At 46.2% G+C, this 13,681-nt stretch overlaps 1 protein-coding gene and 1 pseudogene across 3 annotated transcripts; one reads left to right on the top strand and one right to left on the bottom strand.

Annotated features, from left to right (window-relative positions):
• The first annotated feature begins 4,785 nt into the window (after window positions 1-4,785).
• LOC109736521 (probable disease resistance protein At1g59620) lies at window positions 4,786-8,120 on the top strand (annotated as a pseudogene).
• A 1,343-nt stretch (window positions 8,121-9,463) lies between these two features.
• Window positions 9,464-13,259, bottom strand: LOC109736515 (uncharacterized). 3 transcript variants are annotated; one of them, XM_020295727.4, is made up of 6 exons: window positions 12,930-13,259; window positions 12,200-12,317; window positions 11,185-11,945; window positions 10,989-11,094; window positions 10,521-10,717; window positions 9,464-10,049 (listed from the first exon to the last, which is right to left on the bottom strand). In XM_020295727.4, the coding sequence occupies exons 3-6, from the start codon at window positions 11,832-11,834 to the stop codon at window positions 9,761-9,763; spliced, it is 1,242 nt and encodes a 413-aa protein (XP_020151316.1). In that variant the 5' UTR covers window positions 11,835-11,945; window positions 12,200-12,317; window positions 12,930-13,259; the 3' UTR covers window positions 9,464-9,760. The 3 variants fall into 3 exon arrangements, with proteins under 3 accessions (XP_020151316.1, XP_020151317.1, XP_040251232.1); XM_020295728.3 differs by having other exon boundaries at window positions 11,185-11,940; window positions 12,930-13,252; XM_040395298.3 differs by having other exon boundaries at window positions 11,185-12,121; window positions 12,930-13,212.
• Window positions 13,260-13,681: the final 422 nt, after the last annotated feature.

The raw sequence follows: 13,681 nt of genomic DNA, 5'->3' as shown, positions 1-13,681 counted from the left end.
TCATCTTCATGATCATGCCCTTCGTCTGCTCCGGCACCTTCCTCATCATCATGTCCGGCATCTTCTACATGATGACTGTGTACTGCATCTACTTCGTGATCATGTCCTGGAGATTCTTCGTCTTCTCGCCCGCCCTCGCCGCGGTTGTCTTGCTGCCCTTCCTCATTTCTTGCCGGCCGGCCCCCATGGACGACTTCATAATCATCTTCATCACCTTGCCACCGATGGCCATCCATGAAACCACGCAAGAGCAGGTGGTCCGCACCTGTACGGAATCCGGGTCCATAAGGCTCCTCAGCTTGCATCTTCGACACGGACATCTTATCTCCGTCTCGTTCTTTTGAAGCATCTCGGCCTTCGCGGAGCTCAAAAACCTATTCACGATGCCTTCGGTCATCGTGCGGACCATGGTCGCCTGCGGGGTAGAGCAAAACGATATTTTAGAACCAAGAAAATTTTTGGCATGACTTTGCCTAAAAATAGGACCCAAAAAAATGCATAGTGCCAAAATTCTCGCCGAACGGAAATGAATCAGCATTCCGGCAAAATATTGGCAACTATCGCATTTCAAATACCGGTACCTGCAAACACAAACATATATGCAACACCACAAACATACATAGATCTAACAAGGCCATAAAATGTGCATGTGCATGTTGTTGGAGGGAGAATAAAGTAGATCTACAACATAAAGAAAGCTTTCCCCTTACTTACCTATAAAAAAAGGTAATTTAACCACTTAATTTGAATGAATCTATGGTGCAAATGAGGTGAGGAGGAGGAGGCAGCCAAGACAAGCTTGGAGGAGGAGGTGGAGAGAATGAAGTGGGGAAAGTGAGTGTGTTGGTGGCTGTCCAAAATATCTAGCTGGTCTCAGGTTACTAATGGCGCATCACCAACAAACGCGCCATTAGTAACCCTGGTTACTAATGGCGCACCAGCTGGCGGTGCGCCATTAGTAGTTTTGCAAAAAGAACAAATGATAGTAGTGGCGCACGTGATGACTGGTGCGCCATTACTAGTAATGGCGCACTAATGCCCCGGTGCGCCATTAGTATTTTTGGAAAAAAAGAAAAAAAAAGTTTTGTTAGTAGTGGCGCACCATGGTTGTGGTGCGCGCCATTAGTGTCTATCACACTAATGGCGCACCAGCACACGGTGCGCCATTAATATTTTTGGAAGAAAAAAATTGTTAGTAATGGCGCACCATGGTTGTGGTGCGCCATTAGTATCTGTCACACTAATGGCGCACCAGCACACGGTGTGCCACTGCTATATAGTAGTGGCGCACCGCATGTCTTGTGCGCCATTAGTGTCCATATTATCTATAGCCCTTTTCCTAGTAGTGATAGGTCAGCAAGGTGGAAAGGCGGCAACCGATCCTGGGGCCATCGGTACTCTGACGAGCGCGAGTGGCGACGCCCGTCAGAAGACATGAGTCTCCTTAGCTGGAACTGCCAGGGTTTGAGGCAACCCCGGACAGTTCAGGAACTAGTGTGCCTAGTGCACACATACAAGCCCAAGCTTGTGTTCCTCTCTGAGACGCGGCAAAGCAATTCCTTCGTCAATAAGTTAATGTGGAGGCTTGGCCTCAGGCATTGTATCACGCAACCCGGCATAGGAAAAGGTGCTGGTATTGCGCTCTTCTATGATGAAAGTGTGGAAGTAATAAAGCTTGCCGTTGGCCCGAGGTACATCGATGTGTTAGTGCATTTTCACTCTTCGAGTTTGCAGTGGCGTTGTATCTATGGTGAACCGAAAGCAAGTGATAGGCATCTCATTGGGAATTGCTGAGGAGATCAAATGCACCATGGCTGATGATGGGGGATTTTAATGAGGCGATGTGGCAACCGGAGCACTTCTCAGCTACAAAAAGACCGGAACGGCTCATGGAAAATTTTCGAAAGGCTTTATCTGATTGTAACCTGTTTGACCTTGGTTTTAAAGGCCCAAGTTGGACCTTTGACAACAAACAAGAGGGATGGAGGAATATTAAAACCAGGCTGGACAGGGGGGTCGCCTCGCCGGAATGGTCAGATTACTTCGGAGATGCTTCGATTGAGCACATCTGCTCTTCCAGATCGGACCACTTGCCTGTGTTGCTGCGTGTAGGAAAAAGAGGAGTGGAGACCCATAGGGGAAAGGAAGAGCAGGCAGTTCCGATACGAGCATATGTGGGAGCGACTGGATACCTTGCAGAACACCATTAACGAAGCTTGGAGTAGGAATGGATCGGCTACAAACCTTCAGGACGTGGGAGCTAAACTAAAGTTGATGCAGTCCGCATTGGCTTCTTGGGCTGACAGAGATTTTGGCTCTGTGATCAAACAAACAGCAGAGATAAGGAGTAAACTTTGTGCCCTCTGGAGCGGACCCAGGTCGGTTGAACAGCAAGAAAACATCAAGAAATACTCGAAGGAATTGGATGAGTTTCTACTAAGAGAAGAGCTCATGTGGAGACAGCGATCGCGGGCTACGTATCTTAGAGAGGGTGATAGAAATACAAAATGGTTTCAAAGAAAAGAAACATGGAGAAACAAAAAGAATGAGATTACGAAGCTGAAACATAGCATAGGTGTTTGGAAGGAGAACAGAGAGGATATCAAGGAGATGGCGCAGCAGTTTTTCCAAAGCCTATATGAAAAAGAAGCAGAAGTGAGGCCTCATGAAATTCTGCAGCTTGTTCAAAAGAGGGTGACCGAGGACATGAACAAAGAGCTAACAAAAAACTTCACAGCGGAGGAAATTAGTAACGCTCTGTTTCAGATCGGTCCCCTTAGAGCACCTGGGCCGGACGGATTTCCTGCGAGATTCTATCAAAGAAACTGGGAAGTTCTCAGAGATGATGTTATCAAAGGCGTTCTGAGTTTTTTTGATAGTGGCCAATTACCGAAAGGGATTAATGACACGGTGATTGTACTCATTCCCAAGAGTAAAGACCCACAATCACTGAGAGATGACCGGCCTATTATCTTATGCAACGTTTTGTACAAGGTGATCTCAAAGTGCCTACTGAAACGGTTACGCCCCTTGCTGGATTGTATCATTTCAGAGACCCAGAGTGCGTTCATCCCCGGCAGGCTTATAACAGATAACGCCACCATTGCTTTTGAGTGCTTCCATAAGATACAACACAGCAGGAACGCCCATAATACACATTGTGCGTATAAACTGAACCTCGCCAAGGCATATGACAGGGTAGATTGGTGTTTCCTCGAGGAGGTGCTGCTGAAAACCGGTTTTGATAAGAGGTGGACGAGCTGGGTTACGCAGTGTGTGCGGTCAGTTAGATACTCGGTCAGGTGCAGTGGAGAACTGCTAGAACCTTTCACGCCATCTAGAGGTCTTAGAGAGGGAGATCCCCTCAGCCCGTACTTATTCTTATTTGTTGCAGATGGCTTGGTAAATCTGCTATTTAAGGAAATTAACGATGGGAACCTAACACCTCTTAAAATCGCGAGGAACAACCCGGGCATCTCAAACCTCCTCTTTGCTGATGACAACCTTCTCTTTTTTAAGGCAACAGTGGATCAAGCAAGAGTCATCCGAAGAGTCTTGGAAAACTTTTAGAAGGGTACAGTCCAACTTCTTAGTGAGAGCAAATGCTCTATTCTATTCAGTGAGATTTGCCCTGCCGAAACTAGGGAAGAAATCAAGAGCACATTGGGAGTTATCTCTTCGTCCTTTGAGAGCAAGTACTTGGGACTCCCAACCCCAGAAGGGAGAATGAAGGATGAAAATTTTCAGCCGATCATGGATAGATTTCGGAAAAGATGTAATGATTGGTTGGAAAAGTATATGGCATATGCTGCAAAGGAAGTACACGTCAAATCAGTCGTCCAAGCTCTACCTTGTTACACGATGGGTGTTTTCCTCCTTTCAAAAGGTTTTTGCGATAAATACGAGAAGTTGATTCACGATTTCTGGTGGGGGGATGAGAATGGACACCGTAAGGTTCATTGGATGTCATGGGAACGCATGACGATGCCGAAGAGAGCGGGTGGAATAGGTTTTATGGACATGCACCTATTTAACATTGCTCTACTTGCCAAACAAAGCTGGAGGCTGGTCCAGAACCCAAATAGTCTTTGTGCTAGGGTACTCAAATCAAAATACTACCCGAATGGCAACCTTTTGGACACTGTGTTTGCGTCTGATGCATCACCTGTGTGGAAGGGAATCGAGGCTGGTTTAGAACTCCTTAAAAAGGGTATTATTTGGCGAGTGGGAGATGGTAGGAGTATCCAAATCAAACGAGACCAGTGGATTCCAAGAGATGAGGGGCTGAAAACAGCTACATTCATAAGGAGGTCGAGGTTAAGATGGGTAAACCAACTCATGAGCTCAGATAGGAAAGAATGGAACGAGCCACTAGTAAGGCAAATTTTTCACTCCTTTGATGCGGACGAGATTTGCAAAATCCCCATTCCGAGGGTGGATGCCACGGACTGCATCGCGTGGCATTATGAAAAGAGTGGCAATTTTTCAGTCAGGAGTGCATACAAACTTGTGGCTGCCATCGAAGGTCATACAAACTTGGCTCCCTCCAGCTCGTCTAGCGACAGCAATGACCGCAGCATATGGGACTTGATCTGGAAGGCGAAAGTACCCCCCAAAGTCAGGATTTTTGGTTGGAGGGTAGCAACTAATACGCTGGCAACCCAGCACAATAAGTTCAGACGAACCATCATTCAGGATGGTACCTGCATCATTTGTGATACAGCAGCAGAGGACGAGCATCACGCGGTGATTAACTGTACTAAAAGTAGAGCTCTGAGGCAGGCCATGAGGGAAGGTTGGGATCTCCCTCCAGAGAAAAGCTTCCGCTACACAGGTCGCGACTGGTTACAGATTCTTCTGGACACGGTGTCAGATGATCTACGTGCAAAAATAATCTTTCTTCTTTGGAGATGTTGGCGCTTGCGAGATGATTGTGTCCATGCAGGGGGCAAGGAGTCAATTTTGGGATCAGTGGGTTTCCTTCAGAGATATGAGGAGGAATGGAGAACTGCTTCGGTTGGTGAACTTTCAGTTTCGGGCAAAACTACTGGGATTCTGGCCAAATCAGGGGTGAGCGGCCTCGTTGTACAACGCTTACTTTGTCGACTCTGGCTGTTGGCTGGGCAAAGTGCAATACTGACGCGGCGTTCTTCCAAGAAAATGGCAATAGCTGGGCGGGAGCGGTGAACCGTGATCAGGCTGGTTCTGTCTTGTCTTCAGTCTGCTGGAAGCTACCACAATCACGCACGGCTGAGGAAGCAGAGGGTCGAGCTGCGCTGATTGGCCTTCAGTCCTTGGCAAATTTCTACAGGGGACCGGTGGTGTGGGAAACTGACTGCAAGTCTCTGACCAACCTTTGCAGTGCTGATAACCCAAGTCGATCACCGCTATTTGGTCTGATCCTGGACATAAAAGCTAGCCTTGCAGTCTTTACTGAGTACAAGATCTCACACGTCCCCAGGGAATGCAACCAGCTAGCACACGAGCTCAAGCGGCTGCAAGGCTTCCTTAGAGATGCCGACAGCAAATGGAGGCTGGGAGATGCTCGTGGTGCCGTCATAGTCAGTCAGATCAGGGATGTGGCGTATGAGGCCGACAATGTCATAGAAACTGCAGAGTACATGCGGAAGAGAAACTGGCTCAAGAAGGGATTCATGGGTGTCATTGCAAGGTATGCTCGCCAGCCAAGTGATTTGAGTACCCTTCACAAACTTGGTGTTGAAATCCAACGTATAAGAAGAAAGATATCTGAGATATTTAAGAGTGCAAACCATTTCAAAATAGTTGATTTAGGGAACACTTCAATAGAAAATGTTCATGTTAATGATGAGTTCAAACAAGATTATGGTCCTATGCATCAAAACTTTGAAGAAGTTGTAGTTGTTGGTTTTGAAAGTGAGTATATATAATGAAATAGTGCAGAAGTTGGTTGACACAGAGGAGAGTCTTAGTGCTATCTCCATAGTCGCTATGGGTGGGGCAGGAAAAACAACACTTGATAGAAAAGTCTACACTTCACATAGAGTCAAACAACACTTCAGCAAAATTGCTTAGGTTACTGGATCTCAAAACTACAAGGGCATTGATTTACTAAAGGATATTATGAAACAAATATTGGGGAGGCGAGATGTGTCATTTGATAAAATGGATGAATATGATTTAAGAAAGAAGATAAATGATTTTTTGTTGCAAAAAAGATACCTAGTAGTTCTAGATGATGTGTGGGAAACAGACACATGGGAGCAGTTAAACAGGACAATTAAAGCCTTTCCAGATGCAAGTAACGGTAGTAGAGTATTGTTAACAACACAAAAGGAAGATGTTGCAAATCATGTTCAAATGGGAACCTATGTTCATCATCTGAAGAAGTTAGATGAGAAAAGTTGGGAACTATTTAGGAGCAAAGCTTTACCATCATACAAAAGGTCTGCAATACGAAATATGGATGAGTTTGAAAAACTTGTGGATTACCACTTGCACTTGCAGTTTTGGGGGGTTATCTATCAAAGAATCTAAATAGACATGCATGGTCTGACATATTGGATTGGCCGTCAACAAAGAATGGATATATGATGGGGAACATATTGGCCCGTAGTTACAATGACTTGCCAAATCATTACTTGAGATATTGCTTACTCTATCTTGCTGCTTTTCCTGAGGATTACAAAATATCCGTGTCAGATCTTATTGAACTATGGATAGCAGAAAGATTAATTCCACATGAACCAAATCATAAACTAGAAGAAACTGCACACATGTATGTAACCGAGTTGGCTCAGAGAAGCTTAGTTCAAGTTGTTGAAAACATCAAGGAACTTGAATGGATCCAAGTAGTAAGAATTCATGACATCTTGCGAGATTGGTGCATAGAAGAAGCAAAGAAAGATGGTTTTCTTGATGTCATCCACAAAACAACAGGTCCCAGCCTTTCCTTTTTTATTGCTCTGTTTCTATACAGTTGCACTTTTTCTATTTGACAATATGCCGTTGTATGTGGCTTGCTTGTTTCTGACATGTAGTGCACTCTACAAACAATGCAGGACAAAGTGGTGCATCATCACCACCATCTGATTGTTTGATATCTTACCGTTCAAGTTTTCAAACTTTGAGTTGTCAGACATTACCTGTGACACCAAATATCCGTAGTCTTCTTGGCTTCAGACTCTTAGTGTCCCTACCTAAGATGAGATTTCTGAGAGTTATTCACATTGAAAACTCAAAAGTAGAAAATATCTCTAGTGCAATTGGTGAGTTCATTCACCTAAGATTCCTTAGGTTGAGAATCTGTGGACGCGTGACACTCCCTTCTTCAATTGGGCAACTCCTTTACTTGCAAACTATAGACCTAAAAGGGACAAAATTGATACCATATTCCCTCTGGGACATCCCTACTATAAGGCATGTTTATCTTGACAATGGGTTTTCTCCACCACCAGCTGCAAGGAGTGTGCGTCGACAACATCCGAAAGAGCTCCAGACCTTTGAGCTACTTATGCCTTATGGCACTAAATACCACCTTGATGACCTAGTGGTTTTCCTGGGCCAGCTGAATCAACTTACAAGCTTAAGATTGCACTTGGAATCCATGTCTATAGAGACGATTAACGTATGTAAAAACATGACTCAGCTAGTTAATATTTTTCTCCGGTGTGATGAGCTCATTGAGCTACCCATGCTCCCGCGAAGCCTACGATGTGTTGAACTCCGGGCTAATGACATTAAACAAGACCCGATGCCGATCCTAGAGAAGCTTCCATGTCTTGTGGTGCTCAAGTTGTGGGGTTATCGAGGCCAAACCATGTACTGCTCTGCCCAAGGGTTTCCTCGCCTGGAAAGTTTAACGCTTGAATTATTCAATATAAGGAAGCTTCCCGAGGGATTGTTGCGCCTTCCGTCTCTCCATCGCCTGCATTTGTGGGACATGTTCCATATTTATGATGACAGAACACTAAATAAGCTGATGCAAAAAGGATGCGAGGTACACGTATACATACCTAGCGCTCGGTTAATTAATTTATACACTAGTATTACTTTTCTCTCCGGTCTCCGGTAATTATTTTTGGCATGTATATGCATTCTGCGCAGGTGAAGCATTTCAGTACAGAGGAAATAATTGCTGAGGAATTTTATAAGCTGGCCAGTGCTTCACAATGAATTATCTTTATGAATGGCAAAGCATATTGGTCGGTCCACATATACTATATGGCATATGGACGGCCGACGTACAGAGCGCACAAGATTAATTATGGGTCGAAGAATTTATTTCTGCTCTGGAATGTATCCGTCTGTCAAGCTCTATATATGTATATATGTCCATCACCTTCCGTGATTATGTATATCTTTCCAATTGCATATCTGTCAGATATGGACCTGTGTGTACGCTCGTGTATTGTGGATGTGTCATGTACTCCTTTTCTTTTGTCTTGTCATGATCAATGAATAATGACTATTCACATAGTGCTGATTATTTGATTTGTGCATAAATTGCCTTAATTCAAGTGCATTAGGTTATAACGCTACAAAATGAAGTTCTAAAAATTGCACATACACTTTAATTAATATAAAAAATATCTAATGAATAACAAAATTGCACGTAACCCTTTAATTATTATAAAAATTGCACATAGCCCTAAAAAAAACCTCACAAGTGATGAGAAAAAACTCCCCGACATACTTCTGTTGTTGATGATTCCTTTCCTGCAACGAAATGTGATGAAGTATTTTAATTTTCTAACCCTTTTTTTTCCGCAAAAAAAAAGGAGACGTAGTTTACATATATTAATTAGTCGATGTATAATCCTGGTACATTTCAATGGTTCACCAGGAACAAATATGTTGGTATTGCTGCAGAAACACCCTACGCAGACGGTGACGACGACGAGGAGTCCTCATGCCCGGCCAGCACACAGTCCTCTAAAAAGTTAGTGAGCTGAGAGGCGTAGAGCCCCGGATTGCAGCGGTAGTGGTCGACCTGAGGGGACGACACCCCTGGAGCCACCGTCCTCTCTTGGACCCGGAGTACGTGTCCGTCCCACCCGTGTGGCTGGGCGCTGATATGTGGTCACCCGTGAGCAATCAATGTGTGTGTGTGTGTTCGTTCCTTTATCTGATTTGCACCATGGTTTGGCCTGTTCATGTATTGTGTGTTACCTGATTTGTGCTCTCACTTCATGATCAATTAACAATGACTTGTCTTGATTCAAATCTGTAAAGCCAACTGTTAATTTGTGCATCAGATGTCCCTCCTTAATTTTTGCTCTCACATTTGGGGTACACTGGAAGCATTTGATCCATTTCATTTCAGAACATTCACTCAAGCACAACAGCAGACATCTGAATATTTCCTTTCACAGCCCCAACTCTGAATATTTGGAACACCGGAAATAACTCCATGTATGTAAATAGAAACTTTCTTCAGTAGGCACAAGAAATTTGCAGGATCACAGCCCGAACCACACAGAGAGAAAGTAAACCAGTCATTCGAGATTCAGAGTATGCACAAAGAAACAAACACATCTCCCTCCCACACAAATCAATGGTTTGTGCTTGTGCACTGGAACCAACAGCAAGCCAACCATAATTTTGTTTTGCTTTTCTCCCTCACGTTTTTTACAGTTGTGCCTCCTAACATAAACCCACAAGCGAACCAACAACAAGGAACGAGTAAATTGGGTCAGATGTATAATTAGTCGATGTATAATCCTGGTACATTTCAATGGATCACCAGGAAAGAATATGTTGGTATTGCTGCAGAAACACCCTATGCAGACGGTGACGGCGACGAGGAGTCCTCGCGGCGGGCCAGCACGCAGTCCTCCAAGAAGTTGGTCAGCTGAGAGGTGTACAGCCCCGGATTGCTGCGGTAATGGTCGACATGAGGGGACGACACAAAGTCACACGACCTCACCTCGCACCCTGCTTTCCGTTGCCTCTCCACGAATGACTCCACCGACTTTGCTGGGATAACCCGATCTGCGGAGCTGTATATGTACAGCTGAGGACAGCTTGGTTGGTTTGAGGACAAAAGCTCCATAACACCAGACAACCTCCTGCAAGAAAATAAAAACACAATGTTGATTAACAGCACTTTTTAGTAATGTACTACATTTAGGACATGTTCTATGACAGTGTTACACTATTTCAGTAATTGGGTAGTTTCTTATATTATTTATGATCAGATGTTAGTTATAACACGAGACATGACAAATACTGGTGCAGTCGCCTGCATGGTTTACTGCATTTGCAAGAGATTCTATGGCATTCTTACACTATTTCTGTAATTGGTATTTTGTTGTCAAAGCTCAGTTACATCATGCGCCTTGGCATCTGGCATAATATAATCGATGATAACAGGAATACTGATGAATCATCAAACAAACAATGAACTCTTCTATGAGTCAGATGCCATGCCTCACATTTAAAAACAGATGTACTGAAAAGGCTTAGAGAATTTGGATATTGTCCACAAGGCTGAAAATGCACAGAACTCCTACTTCTGCAAATGTGGATGAGCTGCGTACCTATTTACGGCCGGATAGTTCAGAACAAGATCAAAAAACTTTTCCAATGCAGATAGTAGAACCGCCTCGGTAGCTGCTGGTCTGATATCTTTCTGGGACTCCACAACTATGACGTCAGACCTTGTATTTGGTGCAGCGCCTTTTGTTGCCACACTGTGTTTCTTCATGATAGCAGCTGAGAAACCTAGAGCCCACACCTAAGTTCAGAAAAAAGAACACAAAAATTAAATAACAATGTTTATGTTCGAACAAACCGTTGTCCTGCGTGGTGTTCAAAAATAATAATTGAGGAACAGAGTAAATGACAGATATGCAAATAAGAAGGATAAAACACAACTGACGACACATTCGTTCAGCATAATAAACAACAAACTTTGGATGTGCAGAATTTACAAATAGGATATTTTTATAGGATTTCAATAACCACCTAATACCATTTAGGTATGTGAGGTTAGCTACAGTTTTTACCTGAGAGTCCGGAACAGCAACAGGCGCTGAATCGATTATGGAACCCTTGATTTTCTCCACTGCTGAAGGATCCTGCCGCTGCAAGTTCTCCAGTATTACGCCATAGCTACAGCAGCAACACAAAGCCATAATTAAGCTTGAAAAATCCAAAAAGAGTTTCAGTTAATTCTTAGATCCAAAGGAACTGCAGACATACCAAAGCCAGCCGGTGTTACTGAAAGTGTGAAAAACAATCTTCTTCCCGTCCTCCTCCCTGACCCAATCACCAAGATGTTCAGAGAGCATCTCCACATTCTTCTCGGCCTTCCCTCCGACATTATAGCTGACGATGTCGGACATGGGGAGGGTGAAGGTGACGGCGTGGAACCCCCTGGAGGTGTACCAATCGGCATATCTCTTCAGATGCTTCTGCTTCGAGCCCAGCCAGCCGAGCAAAACTACAACCGTCTGGGACCTGTCGGGCGAGCCGTGGCACGCCCTCGGGTCCGGCAGATGCCAGCGGTACAGAGCATCCGACGAGGAGGAAGGGATGGCCGGTAACGCCACCTCTTGTTCCGGTGAGGTCTTGGCGAACCTCGCGTACTGGTAAACCGTCTGAATGACCGGCAGGGACGCGACGGGCGCCTTTGCCGGGTCAAAAGCCTGGAGGTTCCGTGGCATGAACTGCAGGCCGGACAGCGGCGGGGCTGAAGGTGCTGTGATGGCCTCTGGTTTGCTGGCGGGAAGAGAGACGACATCGTCGGGGAGCCTGTTGTGGTGGGAGAATTTGTCAGGCAGCTCGATGGAGGAGACGGCGGCAAAGGCGGCGACCGCCATGGCGGAGAGGGGCCGGTGGAAGGATGCCATATCCCTTTTGGTGCCTCTCAGCAATCAATCAATCAGATTCTGCCAATGAGTAGGAGGAGGAGCTGGTGTTGTGGTATGTGTTTGTCCTGCTCTGCCCTGCCCTGCCCTGCCCTGAGTCATACATACATAAGAAGAAGAGATCAACAAGCTGTCGTGTCGGTCCTGGCACGCGGTTGGCATAAATTGAACTGGATTCATTCAAGCGCTGCAAATAGAGAGGGAGAAAACATGTGTGCCACGAGATTTGTGTGCCCCAGCTCGGCCAACAAACCCGGACCGTGTGTGTCCTACACGTCTTTGTCAGGGTCAACATGTGATGTATAATAAGAAAGAAAAAGATTGGGAATTTGTTTGTTGGTGCTTACCTCGTCGGTCCTGGGTGGCCGGAGAAGCTGGAGGCGGAATTGTGGGGTGGCTGCCAAGGTGGGTTGACAGCCGAGCCCCGTGGACGACGGCAGCCGGTGCCCGCCTGCTTCCTTGCTCCTGCAGCCAATAATTTTGGCAAGAGAAAAACAATTACAGTTGAGCCTCTCGATTTATATATCTGACGAAATTTGTCAAATAAAAGGTGTAATCTGAGTCGTCTGCTCCGTGGCATCCGCAGGCACAAGGAGGAGTTGCAAAAGAGAAAACAAAAGTGAAGCTATCTTATTTATTTTTGTTGAACGGGATGGAAGGGGGGGACGGTGGGCGGTGACAGCGAAAGGTAGACAGACAGATTTGCGTGCGTACGCAGCCCGCGCTCGCGTCAACGTTGCTTGGAGGGATTGGGGGAAAGGAAGGGGAAAAGAAAGAAACACGCTTTGGCTTTCGCTTTTGCGTGCTCCGCCATTGCTGGACAAGCTGGATTGCTGGAAATCTTCATCTTTTTCCAGTAAAGCTGGAGGAAGAAGAAGACGAAGCCAGATTTCTTCCGGGAACGGGAAGCAGTTGATTCGAGCCGAGCGGCGTCGGGGTCGGGGAAGGGGCGCCGGAAACCAAATCGAAACCACAGAAAACGCCGGGAGGGGGAGGAGATTCGGCCGATTCCGGCGAGGAGAAGGGATCCAAACCAATCCAATCCAGAAGGAGGGAGGGTGGAGGGGAGGTACGTACCAGGGAGGGATGGAGGCAAGGAAGGGGACGATGAATCTGCCTGCAGCTGCAGGGGAATCCGTCTCTTCTTCTTGTGGGATATACAAGGAGCGAACGAGCAATCTGGGGAGGAGGGGATAAAAATAGGGGAGGCGGCCAAATTTGAGGGGAGGGGAAGGAAATTGGGGGCGGCGGCCAGGTTTGAAGGGAATCGAGGGAGGGCGACGGCGCCGTCGCTGGCCTCTGACCGGACCCTGACCCAGACCGGCCCCCTCCTCTGACTCTGAGCTGCGCGTTCCTTCCAAGTTAGTTGGATTGAGTTGAATGGAATGGCATGGGGGTCCGTCTTTCTTTCCTCTCCCAAGCAAATATCCACGGAATATGCCGCCTGCGTTCCTTCCTGGACCATTGAATCAGTTTGCCACACACGAGCACGTTGCTAGCATAACAGCATCTACAACCGGGCACCGACCGGCACCCCCTCTTATCCAGCCTAAATGTAGAGCAGACATGGGCGTGTCCGTCATGTCAGCCCCAACAGGCCTACCCCACCACAAATGGCAACAATTTCACCCCCTCGGCCTATCGGATCCATTTGCTCTCCCCTCCCTCGCGACGAACAACTCGCAACTCCGCCGCCCCCCTTGCTCCGCAGCTGTTCCGAGCCTCTGCGCCGCCAGCTCCAGCAAAGGCAGAGACGCACCAAGCTTTGCTCATGGCCCGCCGCTGATGGATGCAGGGGAAGAAGATTGACACCCTTAAAACTTTAATTA

The sequence above is a fragment of the Aegilops tauschii genome, chromosome 7, assembly GCF_002575655.3.
Source record: "Aegilops tauschii subsp. strangulata cultivar AL8/78 chromosome 7, Aet v6.0, whole genome shotgun sequence".
Classification (NCBI taxonomy): Eukaryota; Viridiplantae; Streptophyta; class Magnoliopsida; order Poales; family Poaceae; genus Aegilops; species Aegilops tauschii.
The sequence above is the reverse complement of the archived record's forward strand: the minus strand, read 5'-3'. Positions and strand labels throughout refer to the sequence as shown.

What these genes read in the sequence shown, in the direction of transcription:
- LOC109736515 (XM_020295727.4), bottom strand. Translation starts at nt 11,834, where the DNA reads ATGGCATCCTTCCACCGGCCCCTCTCCGCCATGGCGGTCGCCGCCTTT. An exon ending in AGTAACACCGGCTGGCTTTG is followed by an intron (nt 11,095 to 11,184) that starts GTATGTCTGCAG and finishes TTGCTGCTGTAG; the next exon opens with CTATGGCGTAATACTGGAGA. An exon ending in AACTATCCGGCCGTAAATAG is followed by an intron (nt 10,050 to 10,520) that starts GTACGCAGCTCA and finishes ATTTTCTTGCAG; the next exon opens with GAGGTTGTCTGGTGTTATGG.